Source organism: Mixophyes fleayi, chromosome 6, assembly GCF_038048845.1.
Source record: "Mixophyes fleayi isolate aMixFle1 chromosome 6, aMixFle1.hap1, whole genome shotgun sequence".
NCBI classification, from domain to species: Eukaryota; Metazoa; Chordata; class Amphibia; order Anura; family Limnodynastidae; genus Mixophyes; species Mixophyes fleayi.
The window spans coordinates 211,513,348-211,538,558 of NC_134407.1; the positions used below are offsets into that span (position 1 = coordinate 211,513,348).

The following is a 25,211-nucleotide window of genomic DNA, read 5'->3' on the forward strand; positions in this document are numbered from 1 at the left end:
TTTCTCTGTAGCAATGTACGGTGATTAGGAACAACAAAAAAGAAGTCTAACATAATTTTAAGATCATGCATTGCAGTTTTAAACTTGATGAAAAACATGTCTGTAAAAAGTGAATGTATAGTCAGATGCTCCCAGCCTGCCCCTGAGTGGGGTACCCGGCTATTATAATAGATTGCGCCTGTCTGACACCCCGTCTGTGCAGAAAGATTATTGCATATTCATAAATCTTACAATGAGAGGGAACATGTGCAGTTTGGGAACCATACAGTAATGTTCATGGAGTAAACAAAAAACCACATAATATTGTTTACCAAATGGTAGTCCCATTTCTTAGTCATGATTCAACCCAGACTTTCAAGAGCAAGTACTATAGGGGGTATATGATTGTGCAGGGCAATCCCTATCCCGGGTTACTCCCCAAAGAATAAGTCACCCAAACTGGTCCATACAAGGGGATGTCTGTATTCAGATATTAACTCTCCCCTGAGATCCTGGGAAATAAGTGTTTAGAAGACACTGGGCCTGATTCCATCAAGGCAATGTGCGTTTGCTTCAGAACGTACGTAACTTGGGTCTGCGCACAATCAAGTTAAACAAGGAACAGATATGAAGATACGTGCCCTGTTATGTGTAGGTCTACTATAATACATAGGACACTGCAAGATGCATCCAATACCTATGTGAAATATAAATTTGAAAAAGGAGCACACAGAAAAAAAAAAAATATTGACTTAATGTCACCTGGTAATATGGGCATTAATGACAAAACATTAATGATGAAATGCATTTTATAGCCTGCATTACATGACTGTCCTCACTAGTAATCAGGACTTGGACTAGTCCTGTAGCTGGAGCAAGAGATACAACTGAAAACCAAGTACCTGAGAGATGTCCAGATCTTGGATATGATGCTGCTGCGCACTCTCGCGATTGGCACGCCTTTAATGTACATTGACTACGGCCAAATGCCCCCGTTCCCTCCCTCAAATCAGAGGCTGTAGTAAGTGTTCTTTGCATGCAAAGATGAATTGAACGTGGCTCAGTTCTGTGATGTATGAGCCAGTTCTGGACATGTGCAGAGTAATTTTGCGAATGATACGCACAAAATCAACGTGTATGTCCCTTAGGGGAATATTTAACAAATAGTGATAGTGCACTTACCGTATAATACATGTCCCTCTGTGTGTCCCTCATATTTAACAACGGTGCATCACAATATCTGCTGCTTTGCATTCCATTTCGTTTTGGGGAGCAGTCACCATTCTACAGTATGGTGACTGCTCCCTCTCGCAATCTAACAATTTACGGTAACTTGTCATGATAGAAGCTGGCGTACATTATCATAAATGAAAAATGTCAGAAGAACAGAGCCGGACAGCGCATGTGTGTCCCTCACCGCTCTCTCGTTGCAACTATATGTGTGTACTATACGCCTCACAGTGCTGGCCAGGGCCGGATCTACCACTATGCGACCTAGGCACTTGCCTAGGGCCCAGCGGGTGGTGGAGGCGTCAGCAAAGAAAAAAAAAATATTGTGTCCAAGGGAGAAAACAAATAAATAAATTAAAAAAATCATGACTGCAGCAGCCCCCGGCAGCCTCCTCTCCTCCTTCCTGCTCAGCTGTGTGCCACTAAATGTCGGGTGTGACATTATCACGCCCGATGGCATATTCACTCAAGACTCAGAGGAGCAGCGTGCGAAACGGGGCAAGAAAGAAAACAGACTCGGCTATAGTTGTATATGGTGTCACGAGCCGCGGCGGTACTCACATCCGCCGCGGCTCGCTTCTCATGCGCCCCAGCGTCCCGGCCGTCACCTTGACGACCGGGACGTCATTTCCTCTTCCTGTCCGGCCGTTACCAGGGCAACGGCCAGACGCTAGTACACTAGCGCTGCGTCCCGACGGTGCTGGTAGCCGGGCGCATGCGCATAGCAGGCAGCCTGTGGGCTGATTAGGCTTATTAACAGGCATTAGCCTGCAACTGTGTAGGTCAGGGGCAAGCCCTGATTGGCCCTGCTGGATACTAGTAAATTAGCCTGCAGGAGTGTGTTCAACTGCTGATTGGTCTGTGTCTGTACTTAAGGCAATGAGGTCTGCTGCCTCATTGCCGGTTATAGCTTCTGTGCTCCAGTCTGCTGACCTGCTTGTTCCAGTTCCTGTATCCTGTTATCTACGTTTTGACTACCCATGTTTGACCCTTGGCTTGTATTGGACTTCGCTTGTGTTTCCTGTGACCCTGATCCTTGGCTCGTTTACCCGTTCCGCTTCCCTGCCTGTGACCTCTGACCTCAGCTTGTTCATCGATACTGATACCTGCTGCCGGCCTTTTGACCTCTGCGTGGACCTGACTCTTCTTGCCTGGGTTCTCCCCAGCCGGTACACACTTCACGACCCTCTGTCAGTCTGCAGCCCAGTCTGTCCCCACCATCAGGGGCTCCAGTGAACACCTGACTGACAGAGTAGACTCCGGGTTGTGTTGTGCCGGCTGGAAGAGTTCCTAACATATGGTAAGCTAAAAAAACATAGTGCTATGAATTGTTTCACGGAGGGGGGCCCCCAATCAGTCTCTTGCCTAGGGCCCCATGAGGTCTAAATCCGGCTCTGGTGCTGGCTGGAGGTTAGCACAGTGGCCTAATGGTTAGCACTCCTGCCTCACAGCACTGGGGTCATGAGTTCGATTCCCGACCATGGTCTTATCTGTGTGGAGTTTGTATGTTCTCCCTGTGTTTGCGTGGGTTTCCTCCGGGTGCTCCGGTTTCCTCCCACACTCCAAAAACATACTGGTAGGTTAATTGGCTGCTTTCACAAATTGACCCTAGTCTCTCCCTGTCTGTCTGTCTGTCTGTGTGTGTGTGTCTATATTAGGGAATTTAGACTGTAAGCTCCAATGGGGCAGGGACTGATGTGAGTGAGTTCTCTGTACAGCGCTGCAGGAATTAGTGGTGCTATATAAATAAATGATGATGATGATGATATCTTCTGCTGGACTGTCTTGATACACCAAGGGAAAAAGGACATCGTGGATCACCTAATCTTCCTTTGGCAAACATCCCTGCGGCCCTGGCAACACTGTGTATTCACCACAAGCTGAGTGACAGGGAAGCTAAGACCTCGGCTCTTCCTTGCTGATAGCAGCAGAAGAAAAGCCTCAATATAGAAAATTCAGGGATCACAGGAAGGACGTCCATATATGTATAGTGTGGGCCTGTAGTCAGTATTTTACCTTGTAACAAACCTACAGTATAACTAAATGTAAAATTGTTTAAAAAGTGCTATTTTGGCAACCACCATATACAATGCAGCTTCTCCCACAGCCCCGTCTGCAGCAATCACACAGCAAGGCATCATGGGAGATGTAGTCCAGTTGTCTGTGCAAAACCAGGAAGTCAAGTGGAGCTCAGAGACACAGATGCTTTATGTACAAAATCCGTCTCAGACAGCAGTAGCAGAAAGCCGAGAGGATCTATTACTGCTGTGAATAACACCAGGTAATGACATTTAATATACTGAGTTATTATATGTCTGTGTCATGGGATCTACTGCACATAGTACAGGTGAAGCAGACTCCTGTGTCCTGGGGAAGTGTCACCTTTTTTTTATCTTCCATCAATTTTATCCTCCCCCATTTAACAGGACAGAATCAGTGTATTACCAGATCATCTCCTAACCTGAGTGTCAGATAAACACTATAGGGACAGGAATCATACATGTTACATGGCAGCACTGCAATTTTTTCACTGCAGATGTTGGGGCTATATGTTTTATATATCATATATTTATATTTTAATGCTATTTTAGATAGTGTTTAATTGTTAAAATATTGTTTTACGTCCTTACATTGTACTGATATTGTATTGACTTTATCTATGCAATATTTTAATTTATATTTCTTAATTCTTCCCAGTGTTTTTCTTTATTTGCATTGTAATATTGATTTGAACTATTTTAATTTCCCACTTTACCATTGTATTGGACACAAATATTTTCTTGTGTTATTTCCACATTAAACTGGTGCATCTGAATATATCAGTACAGCTTTTCAGATTTGTTTGTTAATTTTTACAGTTATTCCTAATTCTCCACATTTAGTATGTCTGTATAGGTTGTTATTATTATTATTATTATTATTATTATTATTATTATTTCTTTGGTGTTCAATATGCTGTTTTAATTTTTGTTACATAAAGCCATCAATTATTCTTATGTAATTCAGGTACTTGTTAACCTGTGGAGTGAGTTTGTGTAACATTGCAAGACCTAGTAGTCAGCTTTTAATGAGCGAGGCAAGATGTGCATCCAATACATAAAATCAAAGGAAAGGAGACGCCAGCACTAATCTGTACAAGGCAGGCCCCTATATACAATACTGTGCAAAAGATTTAGGCAGGTGTGGAAAAAATTCTGCTAAGTAAGAATGCTTTCAAAAATAGAAGAGTTAATAGTTTATTTTTATCAATTAACAAAATGCAAAATGAATGAACAGAAGAGAAATCTAAATCAAATCAATGTTTGGTGTGACCACCCTCTGGGGCATATTCAATTAGGTTTCCTGTCCGCGGTAACACGCGTTACCGTGAAAAGTGCGCAGTATTGACGGTAATACGGTACCGCAAAAATGCAGATTTTCCTTCTTAACCCTATGGGGTGCGCACAAAAATCCACATTATTGCGGTACCGTGGATTGCCTCCGCGGCCAGCTGCAGCGTGTTACCATGGACCGGAAACCTAATGGAATACCCCCTTTGCCTTCAAAACAGCATCAATTTTTCTAGGTACACTTGCACACGGTTTTTGAAGGAACTCAGCGGGAAGGTTGTTCAAAACATGTTTTATCCGGTACATGGTCTGTCCTGCTAATGAGCCAGTGATGTAATGTGCCATCACAGCTTTAGATGCTATAGAAATTGTGAGTGTAAAAATAATACTGTCAGAGACTTCCTCCCTGATCTTGGGGATCAATAATTCCTCTCAATTTAAATTAAGGCAATTTTGTATAGCCTGATCGGTCGTCTTTTCCTTTCTGTAAACGTCTGGACAAGCCACCTTCTGATCGTGTAATGCATATGTCAAGAAAATTGATAGTCTGTGCATTAAATGACAACCGTGTAGTAATTTCTAATGAATTCAATATGTCTATGAATGCTGTGAGTTGTGACTTGTTTAGACATGAAAAGATACAGTTGATAATAAATATCAGCTGAATAAAGTAGTATGTGAGGCACTCCTGTCTAGAGAAATGAAATGATGAGGCAAGATAGCCTTACACTGAGCAGATCTTATAGCTGCAGGTATGCGCCCCGTCACCTGCATGGTGTCTCATCTCATCAAGGATACTTCCATGTTATAGTATGCATGTAAGTCTATAGTAATCAATCCTCCCTGCATGTATTGTCCTAGTTCAGCTGCCAATCTATCAAATGCCTGGGGCATTCCGTGCCAATCACAGCTTCCAATACGACCATCTCAGATTTTCATGACATTTGATGGGATTGTAGAAGACATAAAGTAACTTTTCTATGGAAAATTTTAGCCCTCAGTGATACACGGTGCTCATGCAACAGGGTTGCAAAGTTGACAAAAAATGTAAAATTTATGGGTGCCAGGTCCACTAAAACAAATCGTAACTTTGCTTCTAATTGTGGTAGAACTTTAGTTTTCATAATAAATAGTTTTATATTTAAATATTGACTTCTACACATGATGTGACCTTTGACCTTATATCAAAAATGCGTGTTTAATTTTTTTTGTGCATAAAGTATGTTATGCAGTTAAATACAATCTCTCTTTGGTCTAAGTTTCATTTGGGAACAGAAGTAGAAAAACCATTCAGTACGACATTTGAACCCCTTTTGCGCTCCCCATGCAACTGACAAGTTCAGACTTCTCTTGTAGTGTCTCTGTGTTCTTCTCAGTCCGGCTGCAGCTTCTGCATTAAGAACTAGTGATACAAGGGACTGAGACATTCTGATATAAAAGTGGGGTTTTCAAAATTTGCCTCTGTGCGTCCCAAACACTGTGTTCTTATGGAAGCCAATGGTACACACTCTGTATGTGTTTGTGCTTTACATCAGAATGTGACACTGTTAATGGAAAGGCGCAAATTAAATAATGTATAATACTATTTTTATCTTCTTTTTTCTTACATGAAGCTGTAATCTGTTTGTGGGGAAGAGAGTTCTGTATTTCTAACTCACTGAGGATGGACAAGAACAGGAGTCACATGACTGAGAGGATATTAAATCTCACCGTGGAGATTATCTACCTGCTGACTGGAGAGGTGAGGGATTCTGGGAGTGTCAGTGACATCACTCTACTTTCATTGACTATAATAATTAGAGCAAGACACAAGAAAAGTATCTTGTAGAGAAGCGTTGTAATCTGAGTAATCGGTGGGTAAATTAGCAAGAAAAAGTAAATAACGGTTTATAGGGTAGAAGAAACCATATAAATCAACATAATAGGCCAAAGGTAGAAAAAGCAAGTCAGGTTTAGCAAAAGCTGATGTGTGCCTTTGCTGAATGGTCACTAAACTATGACTCTTATCCGCAGGATTACACAGTAGTGAAGAAGACATCAGGTGAGTGTGGGACCCGCAGCCGCAGCCCCCCTGTATCAGGGAGACTGAGCAGGACCCAGTGCCCCATCACGGAACCTCCACCTCACTCACTGATACATGAGAGAAACAATGACCAGAGGATTCTAGAACTCACCAACAAGATCATTCAGCTGCTGACTGGAGAGGTGACTGCTGGGAATGGGACATTATACAGTAACACCAGGGGATGTGTCTGGGTGATGACTGTATCATTGTGTGTTAAGAGAATAAAGGAATTTTGTCGCACTAATTTTTGATACTCTCTAAGTCAAGGACTTAACCCTAAATTTTCATTGCAACAGTATTGTACAAATATTTCATGCAGGGTTCTACTACTAAACTAAATTTGACATGAACAAAGGAAAAAAAAGTTTTTACTGTGAAAGTAATAGAAGCTTCAGCTTTCTCCATGTACCTGAAAAGTCAAACTTGCCTTTAAAAGCCATCACCACATTAAATTTCCTGTGCAAAGTCGCCGATTTCCGGCAACTTGCAGAAATGAACGTTTCATTAATTTACCCCTTAGAGTTTTGCACACTGCCTAATCACTGTACAGGCTGTGTTGATATATACTTGCAAGAGATGTTTATTTGGACAAATGATTGTGGATTTAGATCGGTATTCGTTGAAAATTAACAATTGTGGGTAGAGATCACTGTATATAACTTAATAGTTCCATGCAGCCTATAGTTAGAACAGAGCACTGATTAGGCAGTGAGCAAAACACCAAGGGGTAGATTTACTAAACTGCAGGTTTGAAAAAGTGGAGATGTTGCCTATAGCAACCGATTAGATTCTAGCTGTCATTTGGTAGAATGCACTAAATAAATGAAAGCTAGAATCTGATTGGTTGCTATAGGCAACATCTTCACTTTTCCAGTTTAGTATATCTAGCCCCAAGTATGAATGAAGCATACCATAGAGAAAACTGAATCTTCTGCTACTTTCACAGTAAAAATATTGACATTATAATAGTCACATTTGTAGAAAATATAGGTCAATATGTAACAAATAACCAAGATGCTTACTGCGATAATTCAAGAAGTAGCAATCGACTGCAAACAAAGAGCCAACTTCATCCACACATATATAAATATAGGAAGTCGACTTAAACCCACAGCTGACTGATAGTGGATTCTATAAAAGTCTCCCAACCTACTAAAAAAGCAGATAGTCTCAGCCGATTATCCTTATTTTATTTTATCAGTCCACAGAATTTGATACATCAGTTGTGAGGAGATAATAAAGTTGATAATCCTTCTCTGTATATAACTACAATTGATGTTTTAGAACATACTGTATATAACAACATCTTTCAAAATAAGAAGAATGGAACTGCCAAAATAATTTAACTAAATAATAACTAAACTCTTTTTTTTCTTTCCTTTGTTCATGTATCATTGTGTGTGTCAGGTTCCTATAAGGTGTCAGGATGTCACTGTCTATTTCTCCATGGAGGAGTGGGAGTATTTAGAGGGACACAAGGATCTGTACACGGACGTCATGATGGAGAATCACCGGCCCCTCACATCACTGGGTAAGAGGAGGTTTAATCACAGTCCTGTCTGTGTATATAGAAGATGTGATCACTGTGTGTATAAATACATTGTTACATGTGTACAGTGTGAGGATGATGGATCTGGGAGTAACATACACTGACAGATAAATCACTGTGCTGGGCTGTATATGTATAGATTAGATTATGTTTGTACATAAATAAGAATGGTGAGGACGTTTCCTGTCATACATTAAGTGGTGATACACGTCTGTACAGTCCCTTCTGATTTCCATCACCTCTGTGAAAACACTCAACTTCTTTTATATTGTCACTGAACTCCTTCATAATGTCTAATATCCTTATTTCACAGTATGGAGTACATTATCCCATATATAAACTCCTATCAGAGCTGGAAACACAAACTATTGTAGAACACAGGTACTGATCCATCACATTGTTAAGTATTAGTTAATAATGTAGAAGGTTAACAAGTCTCTGGAAAGCAGACTGTATACGGTTAGTGTTGGGTTTTGCAGATATAAATAATACAGGGAGCAGTCAGTATATGTGTATTATTGGGCTGTGGGAGTGAAAGGACTGTGGTTGTAATGGGACAGTAGAGCAGGAGATCACCTTGGGAACATGAACACAGTCCGAGAACTGGCAGATGACCTCCTCCTCTCTCAGCCTGTAGCATTAGCAGCCCAAGGAACCACAGACTACAAACTGTCCTGTGCAGGGATGTCACTCCCAGGAGCCTTTTCTCATCTTTATTATCCCAATATATCTATAAACTAACCACAGTGTCTTTCTCTGCAACAGATCTCATTGAGGATGCAAAAGTATCTTGGAGATCTCACACCCCTTTTTCTTCACCGGATTGTATGAATGAGGATCACAGTATTGTTATAAATAGCCAGACTGCAAAATACTCATCAACTGATAAACAAAACATGAACAACTGTCTGGACAATGTTTCTGAGAAACCAACTTCATGTAAAGAAGAAAATATCACAGACAATGACATTTATACACCCACAGATCATATACAATATACATCTACTCAAATTAAGGAGGAATTGGTCTCATGTGAAGAAGAGAATCTTACAGACCCTGATATTTATACACCCGTAGTACAGTACTCATCTATATCTGCTATTACTAGTGAAAATGGTAAAACGGACTGTAATGTAAATGAAAGTGAGTGGAACTCCTACGTAAATTGTATGGGACATGATGAATATAAATACAATGCAGTAACTTCTCTGGCTCCGTATACGGCTGCCAGCACAGACCAGATGTATAACTCTTCTCATTGTCAAACATTTTTGTCTGACAAATACGCATTTCTTGAACATCAGAAAGTTAATGGACAGAATACATTGATTGCAAGTTCTAACATTGGGAAATGCTTAAATGGAGAAGAGTCGTTTCCCTGCTCCATTTGTGGAAAATGTTTTACCCAGAAATTGGCACTTGTTAAACATGGGAGGGTTCACACAGGATGCAAACCATTTTCATGTTCTGTTTTTAAGAAAAGTTTTACCAGGCAATCAAATCTCTTATCACATAAAATATGTCACACAGGAGAGAAGCCATTTTCTTGCTCTCAATGTGGGAAATGTTTTGTCAGTAACTCAAATCTTGTTGCACATCAGAAAATTCACACAGGATATAAACCATACACTTGCTCTGAATGTGGGAAATGTTTTTTTAGAAATTCAAATCTTATTACACATCAGAGAATTCACACAGGAGAGAAACCATATAGTTGCTCTGAATGTGGGAAATGTTTTTCCACAAGCTCACATCTTGTTAAGCATCAGAGAATTCACACAGGAGAAAAGCCATATAGTTGCTCTCAATGTGGGAAATGTTTTATCACAAGTTCACATCTTGTTAGACATCAGCGTATTCACTCTGGAGAAAAAACGTACTGCTCTGAATGTGGGAAATGTTTTCGCAATAACTTAGATTGTGTGAAACATCAGAAAATTCACAAAGTGGACAGAGCACCTTCTCAATCTAGTTATGAGAATAGTTTTATCTTTAGCTGATATTTTGTTGAATAGCAACAGATTTACAGTGAAGAGAATGTGGGAAAGGTTTTAGACAAAAAATGTAAGTAATAAATTAAGTATATATTTAATTGGACGTATCCATAAGATTTTCTGAAATTCTGTCCTTGCACTCTTGCTGTGCAAAAGTTTTTTTTACGCCATTAACAAATAACAAGGTAACTAGTGTTATGGAACTGTGCTATTTTTTTTTTATATGTTGTGGCCCAAAATATTAAAATAATTACATTTTCCGGACTAGTGTGGAAGAAATCAAAATCTGGATGGTTCCATAACGTGTGAATAACCATAGTCGCATTTTAGTTTTCAAAATCAGGTATATACCATGAGGTATTTACACTAGCAGAAAGCAAAGTTACGTGACTCTGTCCTTTCTAGGATTCATAGCTGAAAACGATAAAACAAAACTTTTAACATATGGTACTTGTGCAGAACACAATATGATTTACATAAGAGAACAGTTCTCTTATCAGTACAAATTCCTATATTCTTGGTAATTACACAAATCTCATATTTTAGTACTCAAAACTTAACTTTGCCAGCTTGAATATTTTGGCTTTGTTTTACACACATAAAATTAGATATTTAATTAAGCAGAATCCTTGTAGCTCATGAAGGTCTGACTGGTAAGGTCTACTTCCACAGCATAGATATAGCAACAAAATTATTGGTCTGTGATGTCAGAGATGTTTTTATTTAATTTGAGAAAGAACCTGTACCCTCTTAGGTTATTAACATGCAAATGCTTATTATTTGTATACATATTGTGAGATGCCACATCATTTTTTCACAATGTTATTACGTGATATGAGAATATAAGCTTTTGGGGTGGGTATTGTTAATAAACCATTTTACCACTTGACAACGCACATTTTGCGCATTTTATATAAACCTTATGGGTTCAGAAAAAGATATTGAAAAAGGAGAAGAAGAACAAAACATAACATACTGAATATTGGAGTAAGTTGCACTAGTGGCCATTAATGACCTTTCTGAAAGTAATGTTCTTTACAAGCACCTGTCAAGCAGGACCTGTGCTGTATTACTATCTGTTTGTTGTTTCAGCATATGATTCTGACTTTTTCCTGTGTCTGGCTTTCTCTATAGAGGTGCTGAGAAATATCATTATATGTGTAGTACCTCACAGTCCATGAAAATTCAACTTTTGGACCCAAGTTGAGGCTCCATTGTGACATTCCATGTGTCAAGGAAGGGTCGCATACACAAGTATGGTAGGGGTGGATGTAACCAACAGGAGTAACAAAGACGTGCCAGAATCCAGAGTTCCCTATGGCCCTTTCTCTCCCATGCCAACTGGAGAAGATTGCCTTGGAGCTAGCCAAAAAGTCTAGCAATCTCCCCATATCTACTGGGGTTATCTGGCTAACCTCAACCATTTCCTTGTACTGATGCTCTTTGGTAGAGACCAACACCTAGGCAAATATCCTCAAACAAAATTGGTTTATTTACTATTTTGCCAATTGACTCTTAACACTTTTACTGATTTACAACAGAACATTACACAGTTATCATTAGACAAACGCCTAAAAAACGGAAGCACTGCAGCCCCAAATACTTAGCACTCACCCTTCTGCCAGCAATAATCCTGGCAGTAGAGGTCTGGTTCTTCTCCTGCTTTTTCTGCCAACAGGACAGATACCAAGCCCAATGTCACTCCGCTTTGGGTAGGCACACATCAACACAAGTATTTCACTAACTACTGTCCCAAGAAGGCCACAAGGTGGCTATTGATCAACTTAATGGGAACCGTAACCCCCAGCCAGAACTGTCTCCATTCACCCCATCATTCGGAGGTCTCTCCTTCTAAACCCTGCTCTGTTCTCACAATAGCGTGTACTGGGTGGGGGCAGGGCATTAGTTGCTGTTCTTATCCTGATTGGTACTCCCTTATATTCTGGGATCCCCTGGCTATGGCTCCATACTGTCTTGAGGTAAGCACCACTGTAACACACAACGGGCATAATCACTTAGATAAAGGGGATACCATAGTTCACCTCCCAGTTTAATTCTTGGTGGTATTTTCTCTCAAAATCAAGCTCAGAACCAACCGGCACGTCCTGTAGGGTATTCAGTCTGAATGCTGTGTGCAGTCGGTGTTGAAGCAATGCCTTTCTGCATTAGTTTGGGAGAAACAAGGGTATGTCACAATTGTGACATTTCCAGGGAACAGATGCCAGAGGAGGTGCAGAAAACCCTGTATCTGGATTTCCCTGCAACAATAAATTTGAGTAAACTGAAGCTAAGAATAGTGACATACCAGATTACAATCTACTAATGCGAGCAAAAGGCACAGCTTTCTATAGTTCCTGCACAGACCAAGATATAGTCATCTATGCAGCTCAACAACAGTGGTGACACAAGTATTAAGGGGAAAATGCCGTACTGCTAGCGATACACTGTCAAGAGTTAGCTAAAAATTATTCTGAGATGGGTATTGGGCAAAAATTGGTCACTGCTTAATTTACTATTTAAACCATTATGAAAGAAAGTGTTGTGCAAGGCCAATTTAAGTTTACCACATTCAACCTCCGAGTGCGTACTGGCCATGATGTAGGCACTGCAACCATTCCTCCCGAAGACCAACCCCTTGGCATATAGAACTCTTTCACTCACACCTGGCACACTACCAGTGATGGCCCAATCATTAAAGCTGGAGACAGGTGTGCGGCCATTCTTCTAGGGTGATTTTATACACCTCCTGCTGCCCACCCAATTGCTGTGCCTTGTGAGCCACTTTACAGTGCCCGCTGTCTTTGACAAAGCAGAATTTGACAGAGAGACACTAAAGTATATAAAATCAAGGAAAATACAATCCATACTCACTACAATACTTAGCAACCTTTATATATATATATATATATAGATTTATTAGTGGTCGAAGTGGGCCAGTATATAGTTGTTTGCCATTCCTGCATTTCTCCTACTGCTGTGATTGTCAAACTATCAAATTCCATTCACAAACTAAATTGCCACACCACCACTGTATGTATGCGTAGATATATATATAAGACTCTGAAGGGTTGGGCGGGTTGGATATCTTAATCTGGAATGCTGTCTGCCTCCTACCACGTTTCTTGAAAAACGGGCTTCCCTCTCCCTGACTCTGGCCCTCTAAACGTTCACTGATCCCTGTGCCCTACCAGGTGAGAAAGGGAGGCTGGGTTTCCCTACCTGACCCCCTTCTTCTCCCACTGCTGACCTGTGGGCCACTTCGTGACCTTTCCTCTTACTCTGCTCCGGTGCCATTGCATTGGCTTCCCCACCATTAACAGTAAAGACTAAGCAGGAAGGCTAATATGGAGTGACCAGCCAACTGCACAGACCACTAAAACAAACTGGGCCTTGTGCCATTCTTGAAAAAGGTACCACACCAAAATTGGTCATACCAAGATATTGTTTTTCATTTGCCTACAGTAAAGATATAAGCTATATGCAATATCCTGGCACAAAGCTCTGAACCTTCTGTAGTGCCTGGTACTATGGACAAGTTCCAAGGTCTTATCTCTGCTTTACCAAACTGCTTTGACTTTCAAAATCCAAGAAAGTGAGGGTGGACTTGTCGCTTGCCAGAAGTGAAAATATAAAAGCCCTTGGTGAAATTGTGGGCAAAATCAAATGTAATAGATTTATTTTACCCAGTTCTGCAGAATCATGGTAATGTTAACACAGCATACAGAGTTGATATGCAATAGAAAAGTGGGATTTGTAAAACACAGTTTTATTATGATCACATTGAGTAAGTGAGTATGGCTAATAACATATCAACGGGTTAATATGAATATATGGCATCCATTCCAGGGTCTTGTGATCCCCTTATATTTTACAGTAAAGGGTATATAATACATTTCACACACATGTATATATATATATATATATATATATATATATATATATCTCAACACATACATATTACCTACATATACTATATATTACCAGGAACTGCACCAAGTGGACAAAATCTTAGCTGTGAAAATGTGAACACTGAGAGACGTTCTCGGGATTAAAACTAATAAGGAGTAGCTAGATAATATAAATGTTATTAAAGCCCCGAAAAGGAGAATGTGGGTGGCTCTTAGAAGAGCCTTTGTGTTATCTCAGGACAGGAGCAGATTACTTGGCGCTGGTGTACTTGGTGACGGCCTTGGTGCCCTCGGACACGGCGTGCTTGGCCAGCTCTCCCGGTAACAGGAGGCGCACGGCGGTCTGGATCTCCCTGGAGGTGATGGTGGAGCGCTTGTCGTAGTGAGCCAGGCGGGAGGCTTCCCCTGCGATGCGCTCGAAGATGTCATTCACAAAGGAGTTCATGATGCCCATAGCCTTGGAGGAGATGCCGGTATCGGGGTGGACCTGCATGAGCACTGACACGGAATTGCAGAGATCGCCAGTAACCGGTATTAGTGCAACTGAACAGGGAGGCACGGAGTCTAACGTACCCCCGGTATTGACCCGCAAGGGAGTTTGGGCTAAGCTGCAGAGGGTACACAGGTCGCGGTTCTCCAAGACAGTCACTGCTGTAACGACAGTAGTAGAAAGGCGTAGTCAGGCAGTCCAGGTCAAAGCCAAACAAGTGATGCGGTACACAAGAAAGTTCTAGAGAGAAGTCAGGTCAAGCCAAATAGTCAAACCAGCCAAACAGCGAACTACAATAACGTAACACAGAAGAATGGTAACAGGAAGCCTAGTCAGTACCGAATAACACAGGATTAGAAGTTCAGGAAGCGCTGGAGTAGGAGTGAACCGCTATATAAACTATAAAGTGCACCCTGATTGGGTGATGGAGAAATGGCGGTCAGATACACTGACAGCTGAGCGGAAAATGCGTCCAGTTGCCTGCACCCTTTTGCTGCCAAAGGGTGCAGGCATCCGTCTACTACACCAAGTGTCAGTGCGGAGATGGCGCCTGACAAGCACCTTGTACATCAGAGCTGTAACTAGGCAGGTGCGGGCGGTGCCGTCGCCCAGGGCGCAAGCCCTAGGGGGGCGCAGCAGTCGACCGCTACTTGCCTCTGACAGCAGGCTGTGTTCTGTGATGGGTGTTCTTCCTGCTAAATACTTCAGTATAAATGAAGGAAATATCCTGCATTCTGTGTAGATCTAGATCTGAATCTCACTCTTATACATACTTGCCTACTCTCCTGGAATTTCCAGCAGGCTCCTGAATTTCAGGTAGTCCTCCCGGAAGAGTAGTCACATCCCGGCTGGGGAGCGCATTAATGATCTGACTCCCCTAGGCAATGCCGTGAATCTCATACATAGCAGGGAGACGCAACGCATCACCACCTCCTGCATATGCCACCTAACCCAAGAGGGGATTGTATAAAAGTTGGCAAGTGGGCTCTTATATTATATGTGCAGGATACACTGAATGGCCAGTTGTCTTGTGGACACACACTGGTGAAAAGAAAAAAAATATGCTTGATTAATCTGTGGGCTGCAGCCATTTTTTTGTAATCATTTTTTTCCCTGCTAATTAAACAAGCCAATTAATCTCTATGTTATATTATATATGCAATACAACGTCAAAGGTCATTTATGTGGAGAAAACACTAGATTAAAATACTGTATAATTGATGCATACTCCAGGCAGGTCTTCCAGACTCCGGGGAAAGTAGCGGTCATTCTCCTGTATCCTGGAGGAAGAGGTGAGGAGGGGCAATATGACCATCACCACCTCTCCTTCAGCATCTCCCAGAGGGGAGAAATCTAAAGTAGCCGAGTATAAATTAATTAATGTATAAAAACACCGTTTTGTTTATGAGTTTGGCGGCCATTTTCTTGTAGCAAATATAGTGTCCACCAATTAGCAATGAACTATTTTAATTATGTAGGAAAATAGGAAGGAACAGGAAGTCTTGTAGAGACCGGAACATATCAGTGATTGGTTAACAATCTGATCACTAGAGTAACACATGGATCTATTGTTCGTCTAGTTGTGCTGAACGCAGACTAGCGGCGGCCATTTTCTTGTCGTGCAGATCTCACGGACACAGCAATGGTTTTATAGCGCGGTGGGTCCTGCAGCTACATCCATCCATGCTATGGTGTGAGCAGTGAACAAGGCCGAGGTAATATCTGTCTATATAATAATATCTTATTACTATTGTGCAGATAACAGATATGAAGATGAATAGCACAGCTCCCAGCACAGCCTGGGATTATTATTACATAGAGGAGTCTATACATTGATATATGGAAAAGGATATAATGAAGCTCTCACACTGTGTCATATGAATATAATGTGTATCTTCTGCTCCCCGAAGTTTTTGCACTGCAGTATTGCACTTGAACGGCATAGAAAAACAAGTCTATACTTAGTGAATATATCCTGCACTGTTATCATTTTAAATGAATTTGATCCAGGTTGAGACACACTACTTAATATAACTGATAGCAGTGAAGTATATATTTTATTAATATATCTTTTATTATGAGCCAATCAAGTGGTTTTTTTGCAATAAAGTGCAGGAATATACAATAAAGGTGAATGCACTCTTGATCCCTGTTGTCAGACATGATCAGGAGACATATTTATCTTTATGTCATTTTTCAGAGTAAAATCACATTTTGTTTCTATTAATGTGTTTATAGTCAGGGTTTCTTTTTGGGTTTGAAAAGGCTTAACCCTTTAATGACTGGACTACATTTTTACTTTCCCCAGTTTCAGCAATGTTTCTATTTGTTGGTATAACTTTTTATTTCTTGGCTTATCATGAAGCTAAAATATCATCAGCTCTGGTGCAATTCAATACTTTTTTTCATTTTCTTGTGAGCGCTAACTCAGACCATTGAGTTTGTAATCCTTTACATGGACCCTAGTGACCACGGGCCTGATTCATTAAGGTAAGTTAAGCAAAAGTAAGGCAAAACCATGTTGCATTGGAGGGGGAGGTAAATTTAAATTGTGATGGTAGATTTATAGTTGGAGTAGGGTATGTCCTAGATCAACTTTAAATTTCAGTGTACAAATAATCTATAAAGTATTTGTGTGCTACATGACAAAACAGCCAATTTTCCTTTTGTGCAAAATAAATAAACGAATTTGCACCCCTTGCATTGCAACATAGTTTTGTCCAGAAAACTTACTCAACTTTTTGTTTAACTTTCCCTAATGAATCAGACCCCATGTGATCACCACAGATTATACTGCAGAATGCCAGACGTAGAAAACTGCATATACAGCACACTATTAATAATGGTACCTCTGCACCTCTCTGGGAGGTCCCAGTTCTATCAGTGTATCCTTACTTGTGATCCAGATCTAGCTGCTATTACTAAACAGCATTTAGGAATAAAATACAGTAGGTGGTTGTTATTATCAGATGAATAGTCCCCAACCATACTTATAACATAACCCTACACATGAAGCTAAGCTTCCAATTTGTAAGCATACCAAACCCTGACCCTGAACTTGCAAATACAAATTAAACACCCCTTCTCTCCATCTCTCCCTGGCTGTCAGTGGTGCACATTATACAATGTATCTTTTCTGGCCTTGGCGGTCTTCTGTTTGGGATTCCACAGATGATATATTTCTGCAGTATAAATAGTTTTTAAAAATAACAGTTTAGTGGGACAAACACGTCCATATTTAAATTATTGGATTCCTTAGTCTTAGCTTTGCATGTGTGTTTATTCTCACCTATTTGCAGATAGCTTAAGTTTTGGCAAGTATAGAAAAATGTAAATATACTGGAGAAACAGTCCTGTGGAAATCTTATTATGATCTTACCAGATGTTATGGTGTCCATACGTCACATGACTGACCTGTTATTAAATTAAACCATGGCAATCATCCACCTGCTGAGTGAGGGATTCTGGGAATGATACAGTGCACTAGTATAGGAAGTCCAATCCTGTTAGTACATAGAAATGTATTTCAATATACAGGTTTACACAGCAGTGAAGAAGACATTTGGGGAGTGTGAGATACTCAGCAGCAGTCCCTGTGTCTCAGAAGGATTGAGCAGGACCCAGAGCCCCATCACGGTGCCTCCACCTCACTCACTGATACATGAGAGAAACAATGACCAGAGGATTCTAGAACTCACCAACAAGATCATTCAGCTGCTGACTGGAGAGGTGACTGCTGGGAATGGGGCATTATACAGTAACACCAGGGGATGTGTCTGGGTGATGACTGTATCATTGTGTGTGTCAGGTTCCTATAAGGTGTGAGGACGTCACTGTCTATTTCTCCATGGAGGAGTGGGAGTATTTAGAAGAACACAAGGATCTATACAATGACGCGATGATGGAGAATCACCGGCCCCTCACATCACTGGGTAAGAGGAGATTTAATCATACCCCTGTCTCTGTATATAAAATTAAACACCCCTTAAACACCCCTTATGGGGAGATTCAATTCAGTGCGATGTGTCTCCAGAACAGTTCACAGAGATGCACCAATGTTGAGGATAAAATCTCGCCTCATTTTTGGGGTGCGAGGAAAAATGAGCGGAGATTCCTTAACATAATGGCAGGAAATGTGCGCAATCGGACATCATGGCCAATAGAATCTCCCCCTATATATAAAATACACTGCTGCATATGTACATTATGACATCATTCTTTGTAAACGCATATGAAATGTATACATCAGATGTGAGTACAATATAATAATTGAGTTTTCAGTGTTTAATATTCATTCAATAACACTGAAAAACACAGATTTGTTTTTATTTGAAAAAAGAATAATAAAAATAAAATAAAAAGGGTAGAATGTCAAGGACACAGTGCTAGGAGAGAGGAGTGTGTCAGGGAGTAGGGAGAGGGCCCCAGGTGAGAGGCAGAGGGTGTGTACATTTATATGCACTACAACCATCGTCTAATGTAAATGAGTGTGGGCACCTATGTATTAATAAGCTTAGTGATTGGTAGCTAACATTATTATTCAGGATCCTGCCTGAACATTGGTGGACTTCCAACACTCTGCCATACTTGATGGGCTTCTTTGTTATAGGACCAGCGCATGCGCTTAGAGTTTCATCTTTGATATTTATCTATTGGAACCTAGAGGAACTGCAGTCTTTTTGGGGAAGCACTTTGCAGTGATATTAGGGTCTAAGGGGGATGCCAGTTAGTGGATGCACCACTCATATAATAGGGAAGTACAGGTGATTATGAGCCAGTGGTGGTGGGAGATGTACTTGCTAAAGTGCCGGTAGAAACTGTGGAAGGTCCTAGAATAAATCATGGAGACCATGACGTTCATACTGGATTTTTATATTTCAGTCGTAAATGCTGGGAAAGCTGTCTGTAGGTGTTTTATTGTGTTTTTCAATTAAAACCGAAAACTGGTATCTCCAATTACAATAAACACTAATGGGCAGTGGGATTGATACTGTGATATGACATTATTAGTAGTGACAATGAAATATAATTTTATGGAGGAGTGGGAGTATTTAGGAGGACATAAGTTTCTGTACAAGGATATCATGATGGAGAATCCCCTCATATCATTGGGTAAGAGAAGTTGTATTCACAGCCCTTTCTGTGTATGCAGGAGGTGTTATCTCTGTATGTGTAACTACACTATTACAAGTGTACATTGTGATTATAAATAAATATATACAACAGATATGAGTTCAATATAACATATTATTCTTCATTATCAATTATTTATATTGTGTGAAAATATTAAACAGCAATACACAGAAAATAGTTTATCATTAGCATCAGTCCCTACTCCATGGGAGTTTACAGTCTACGTTCTCTACGACACACACACAACCTTGGGTCAAAGGGGCAGAACATACAAACTTTATACAGATAGAGTAAAGTGTCTATTTTCTTATGGTGTTTATTATTGAAGATTAGGTTTTTTTCACCAGCAAAAAAAAAAAATATAGTTTGGTGTTTTGTTTATTTTAAACGATGAGGGTGCCAGGGGACATAATCCCAATGGAGGGGAAATGGTGCCATCTTTTTTTAAATATTAATATATTGGCCCTTCCAATGTAGTGGAGAGGGGGCACATTTTGTATTAATAAGCTTTGTAATTAGTAGCTGGCACTACCAAACAGAGGGACCTTCCACACTTGATAACATTTCTTTATTAAAGGAGCAGTAAATCCGCTTAGTACAGGGCTGACCAACCTGTGGCTCTCCAGGTGTTGTGAAACTACAAGTCCCAGCATGCTTTGCCAGTAGTAAATGGTAATGGTTTCAGATTTTCCCTAGAAATACAGAGATTTAGCAATGAAATAGGAAGTGCATGCTCTGCTTTTCTAATATATAATTGCCAATTGAGAGTGTAAAAGGTTCACAAATGTTATGTGGGGACTTTGACCAGCATTCAGGAAATGGGATCTATGTGGTTTATTTGCCTTTTGGTTTTTTGTTTTTTGTTTTTTTTAAACAAAAACAGAATCCCCAAGTATAATACCTAGAGAGAGAGACATATTTAATTGCATTGTTGAATAACAGAATTAGTAGTGAGGATAAAATAATATTTTCTATATCTAACCACCACACATTTTTCCCAACAGAACTCCATAGCGGTCAATCTGCTGTTATTAAGGATGAATCGGTCTTGTGTGAAGAAGGAAATCTCCCAAACACTAACATTTATGTAACCAGAGATCATACAAACTATACCTCTACTCATATTAATGAGGAATCTGCCTTATGTGAAGAAGGAAATCTCCCACACACTGACAGTTATACACCCACAGATCATACACAATATACATCTATTCATATTAAGGAGGAATCTGTCTCAAGTGAAGAAGGAAATCTCACACACACTGACATGTATACACCCACATATCATACACAATATACATCTATTCATATTAAGGAAGAATCTGTCTCAAGTGAAGAAGGAAATCTCACAGACACTGACAGTTATACACCCACAGATCATACACAATATACATCTATTCATATTAAGGAGGAGTCTGTCTCAAGTGAAGAAGGAAATCTCACAGACACTGACAGTTATACACCCACAGATCATACACAATATACATCTACTCATATTAAGGCAGAATTGGTCTCATGTGAAAAAGAAGGCACTGACACTTATATACTATCTGATCATATCAAGGAAGAATCAGTCTTATGTGAAGAAAGAAATATTCCACACGCTGACATGTATACACCCACAGATCACAAACAATATATATCTAGTCATATTGAGGAGGAAGCAGGATCTTCTTCAAATAGTGCGAAATGTCTGAGCTTTGTTAGACACCAGAGCGAAAAAATGAACAATCACATTGAAGACCCGTCTTTGTCCTGCTCTACATGTGGGAAATATTTTAGATGTAAATCATCTCTTATTATACATCAGAGAAGTCATACTGGAATGAAACCATATTCTTGCTCTGAGTGTGGGAAATGTTTTGTGAGTAATCCAAATCTTAATAGACATAAAAAGGTTCACATGGGAGAGAAATCATATTCTTGCTCTGAATGTGGGAAATGTTTTAGTCATAAGTCACATCTTAATCAACATCAAATAAGTCATACTGAACAGATACCATATTTTTGCCTTGAATGTGAAAAGTATTTTAATGGCAAAAGCGAATATGTTATGCATAAGAGAATACACAGTGGAAGGATTCCATATACTTGCTCTGAATGTGAGAAAAGTTTTAACCATAAATCACATCTTATTATTCATCAGAGATGCCACACTGGAGAGAAACCATATTCTTGTTGTGAGTGTGGGAAATGTTTTAGCCAGAAATCACAGCTTAAAGCACATCATAGAAGTCACACAGGAGAAAAACCATATTCTTGCTCTGAATGTGGGAAATGTTTTGACCGTAAACATTATCTTGACACACATAAGAGAAGTCATACAGGAGAAAAGCCATATTCTTGTTCTGAATGTGAGAAATGCTTTATTAGTATTTCTAACTTTGCTAAACATCAGAGAAGTCATACAGGAGTGAAACCTTATCCTTGTTCTGAATGTGGGGAATGTTTTACAACTAGTACAAGCCTTTTTATCCACCAAAGAACCCACACTGGGGAGAAACCATTTTCTTGTTTTGAGTGCGGTAAAGATTTTATTACTAAATCAAACTTTGTTAAACATCAAAGAGTTCACACAGGAGAGAAACCGTATTTTTGCCCAGAGTGTGGGAAATGTTTTATTAATAAAGCAAACTGTGTTAAACATCAGATAATTCACACAGGGCTAAACCCACATACTTGATCTGAATGTCGGGAAGGTTCCAGAAATAAATCAAAACTTGACATCCATCAGAGAAGTCACTACAAAGCAACCATATGAGTGCTCTGAATGTTAAAAATGCTTTACGTGTAATTCATACCTTGATAATAATCAGATAATTCAGAGAGAAAACCATACTCTTGCTTTGCAATTGGGATTTTTTTTTGTGAGCAAAAACTGTCTAATATAAAATCCTCCAACTAAAATTATGATTTACTGTATATTTTAGAACTTTTGAAACTTAAGTACTGAAAACATTCACATTGTACAGTATTAGGCAAAAATATTGGCACCATTTCTTCCAGAAAATGGTTGAAATTAAAAATTATTTTGGTATCCACATCACAGGGCTCACCCTCAATTTGACACTCAAAAACCTCCTATTATGCACCCCCATCCCCTACCTACCTAAACTCATCTTGCGCATATCGGCCCTGAGTCCTTAAGGAGAGCAAAGCAAAAAAAAAAAAAGGAGTATATTTGTACCTTGGTAAAATCGTGTTGCATTGGAGGGGGAGGTAAATTTAAAATATGGGGACAGAGTTAAAGTTGGGGTAGGACATGTCTTAGGTCAACTTTAAATTTCTGTGTTAAAATAAAGTTATCAAGTATTTGCTACATGACAAACAGTATTTTCTTTATGTGCAAATTAATAAACGAATTTGCACCCCTTGCATTGTAACATGGGTTAGTCCAGGATCAAATTTACTCCTTTTTTGTCTTATACTCTTTAATGGCTCAGGCCCATCTTGTGCAGCTAAATTCCAAATTGCCCAAAACGGGAAAATACATAATCCCCCCCCTCCTCCTGTCAAGATTTCATAAACTGTATCGTTTGTCTCCAAGATGCAATTGATCACCAGCCCCCAGAGTGACAAAGTCTCCACCTTTCACAAAACCTGGGACCCATGGTACACGAACCATGGGACCTCCCTAATTGGCAAATCCTGGACCTGTCTTATTTTTGTCCACTCCATACACACTTTCTCCAACCTCTTTTAATCCTCCCTCCCCCACAAAAACCATAAGGTAAATGCTCATTCATGGACAGTGATTCTTTACCCTTTTGCCGTACACATAGACCTTTTACTTGTTTTTCATGACACTGGATTAGTTTATTTCCCTTATTGTCTCCTTGATTTTCTGTACTTCCGGTATACACCAATGTGTCTATGTAACATATTGTACTTTTTTTTATCATGTGTATTTGGAAATTTCTATAAAGTGACTACAAAAGAAATTTAGCAGAGTTAGCAGTGGTTTATTGAGATAAAAGTACAATGGGTAGCTAATCTCATGACTATTTTATGTAGGGTAAATCCCCAATCGTGGTTAATTATGTTTGTGTAGGAGAGGTAATAGATTAATATACATTATAATAGTGTTCTATGTGAAAGTCTGTAAGCACCGTCTTTTAACAGTCTGAAGCACTCACTGGTACTTTCGTACTACACACTACAGTAACATTGAACCAACCTATCAATCTAGACCTCTTGAGTTTATCCCTTCTGTGTTAATACTTTTGTTGTGCCCCTCACTTTGGCAAATGGTGAGGTCTTATTGTCCAAAAAATAGTCCTCCACATTTCATTTAGCTCCCTCTGTTGATTTTCCTTCATTTATTATACCATGTGTCTGTCCTCCTATTTTTTTTTTATTTGATATTGCTTACTATCAATTCCGGGTATATGTGTAGATGTTGACATTTCCCACCTCCAGTTTCCCAGTACTACCCTGCTTGGATCATTGAGAACCACTCTGTAATCAAAATATGGCAAATTGCTCTGTACAGTGTGGAAAGAGTTGACCTGATTCAAGCAACTTGTACACGGACTCAGAAGAGGTTATTGTGTAGCTTACATTTTCTACAAGATGAAGAAAGGTCTGTCTTTGAAACATAGTTAAGTTGTGATGTTACTAACGCAACCTGATTTATTTCATGTATTCTTGAAATTTCTTTTGTGACAATAAACTAGCTTGAAATGTTCACATTTGCATTGTTCCTGATTGTAGATTCTAAAGTACTGAAAATCTTTGCAATTTCTTACTAGAACCTGTGGAGCACCATATATATCAATTTAAATTTGATAACCTATATAAATTGTACTTGCCATCCAAAAATGCAATAGTGTAATTAAGAAGTGAATAATAAGCATTAAATAATGAAAATATAATGCAACATAAAAGGAGCTAATCACAAACCAAATGTGGTCAAAACCGCTGCTTTAAGGGGCTGTGTAAACTAGCAAATCAACAAAGTGATACAAGACAAAAAGGAAATACAGTGCAGAAGATGGCCCAATCAGCTTGTGATATATACCCACACAGTGAGCAGCAAAAGTATGCATTATTTTCATGGGGGAAAAAATAACTGCGTAGTGTTTCACGTCCGTTTCAGGACACTACGCGGCGATTTTTTTTTTACTAATTGAATCTGCCCCTAAGTCTGAACTCAGTATTTACACTTCATATTTTCTGAAGAGATTTTTAAGTTGTTAGTCTGTAAGTAGGGTCCAGTGCATTCAACCTTAATCAAATGAGGGGAAATTGTAAATATAGGTAATATTTAATTTCACTCTTCAGCACCAAGCACAAATCACCCTGACGCACAGAATTTGTTTTCAATGGTGAATCAATAGCCAATATAAATGCAATTATTGATTAACGTAATCAGAATTCACAAGGGGTTGAACTAGACGGACCAGTGTCATTTTTAAAACCCTACTGTGTATGTATTCAGGGGCGGACTGGGAACTTAAAGTGGCCCTGGAAAAAAGTCTGAAAGTGGCCTGATGTACGCGGGGCCAAATAAATGGTAGGCGGGGCTCAGTATG

At 39.7% G+C, this 25,211-nt stretch overlaps 2 protein-coding genes and 1 long non-coding RNA gene across 5 annotated transcripts in view; all 3 read left to right on the top strand.

The window, feature by feature from the left end:
- LOC142095458 (oocyte zinc finger protein XlCOF7.1-like) overlaps window positions 1-10,406 on the top strand; it is a 57,175-nt gene extending 46,769 nt beyond the window's left edge. Inside the window, exon 4 of the mRNA XM_075178404.1 lies at window positions 8,918-10,406. Within this exon, the coding sequence (XP_075034505.1) occupies window positions 8,918-10,152 (1,235 nt within the window). The 3' untranslated portion in view covers window positions 10,153-10,406. The remainder of the gene's footprint in view (window positions 1-8,917) is intronic.
- LOC142160054 (uncharacterized) lies at window positions 3,367-6,903 on the top strand. The gene is made up of 3 exons (XR_012693037.1): window positions 3,367-3,490; window positions 6,152-6,279; window positions 6,552-6,903. It is a non-coding gene; the product is annotated as an uncharacterized LOC142160054 (long non-coding RNA).
- A 5,752-nt stretch (window positions 10,407-16,158) lies between the features above and the next one.
- On the top strand, window positions 16,159-24,349 carry LOC142159848 (uncharacterized). Of its 3 annotated transcripts, none has more exons than XM_075214650.1 (4): window positions 16,159-16,259; window positions 18,082-18,273; window positions 18,353-18,476; window positions 20,682-24,349. In XM_075214650.1, the coding sequence occupies exons 3-4, from the start codon at window positions 18,392-18,394 to the stop codon at window positions 22,358-22,360; spliced, it is 1,764 nt and encodes a 587-aa protein (XP_075070751.1). In that variant the 5' UTR covers window positions 16,159-16,259; window positions 18,082-18,273; window positions 18,353-18,391; the 3' UTR covers window positions 22,361-24,349. The 3 variants fall into 3 exon arrangements, with proteins under 3 accessions (XP_075070751.1, XP_075070753.1, XP_075070752.1); XM_075214651.1 differs by lacking the exon at window positions 16,159-16,259 and adding an exon at window positions 16,296-17,034; XM_075214652.1 differs by lacking the exon at window positions 18,082-18,273.
- The last annotated feature ends 862 nt before the right edge of the window (window positions 24,350-25,211 follow it).

Excerpts from the sequence above, each read along its gene's own strand:
- LOC142159848 (XM_075214650.1), top strand. The coding sequence starts at position 18,392 with ATGGAGGAGTGGGAGTATTTAGAAGAACACAAGGATCTATACAATGAC. Across the intron at positions 18,477-20,681 it reads CCGGCCCCTCACATCACTGG|AACTCCATAGCGGTCAATCT; the intron begins GTAAGAGGAGAT and ends TTTTCCCAACAG.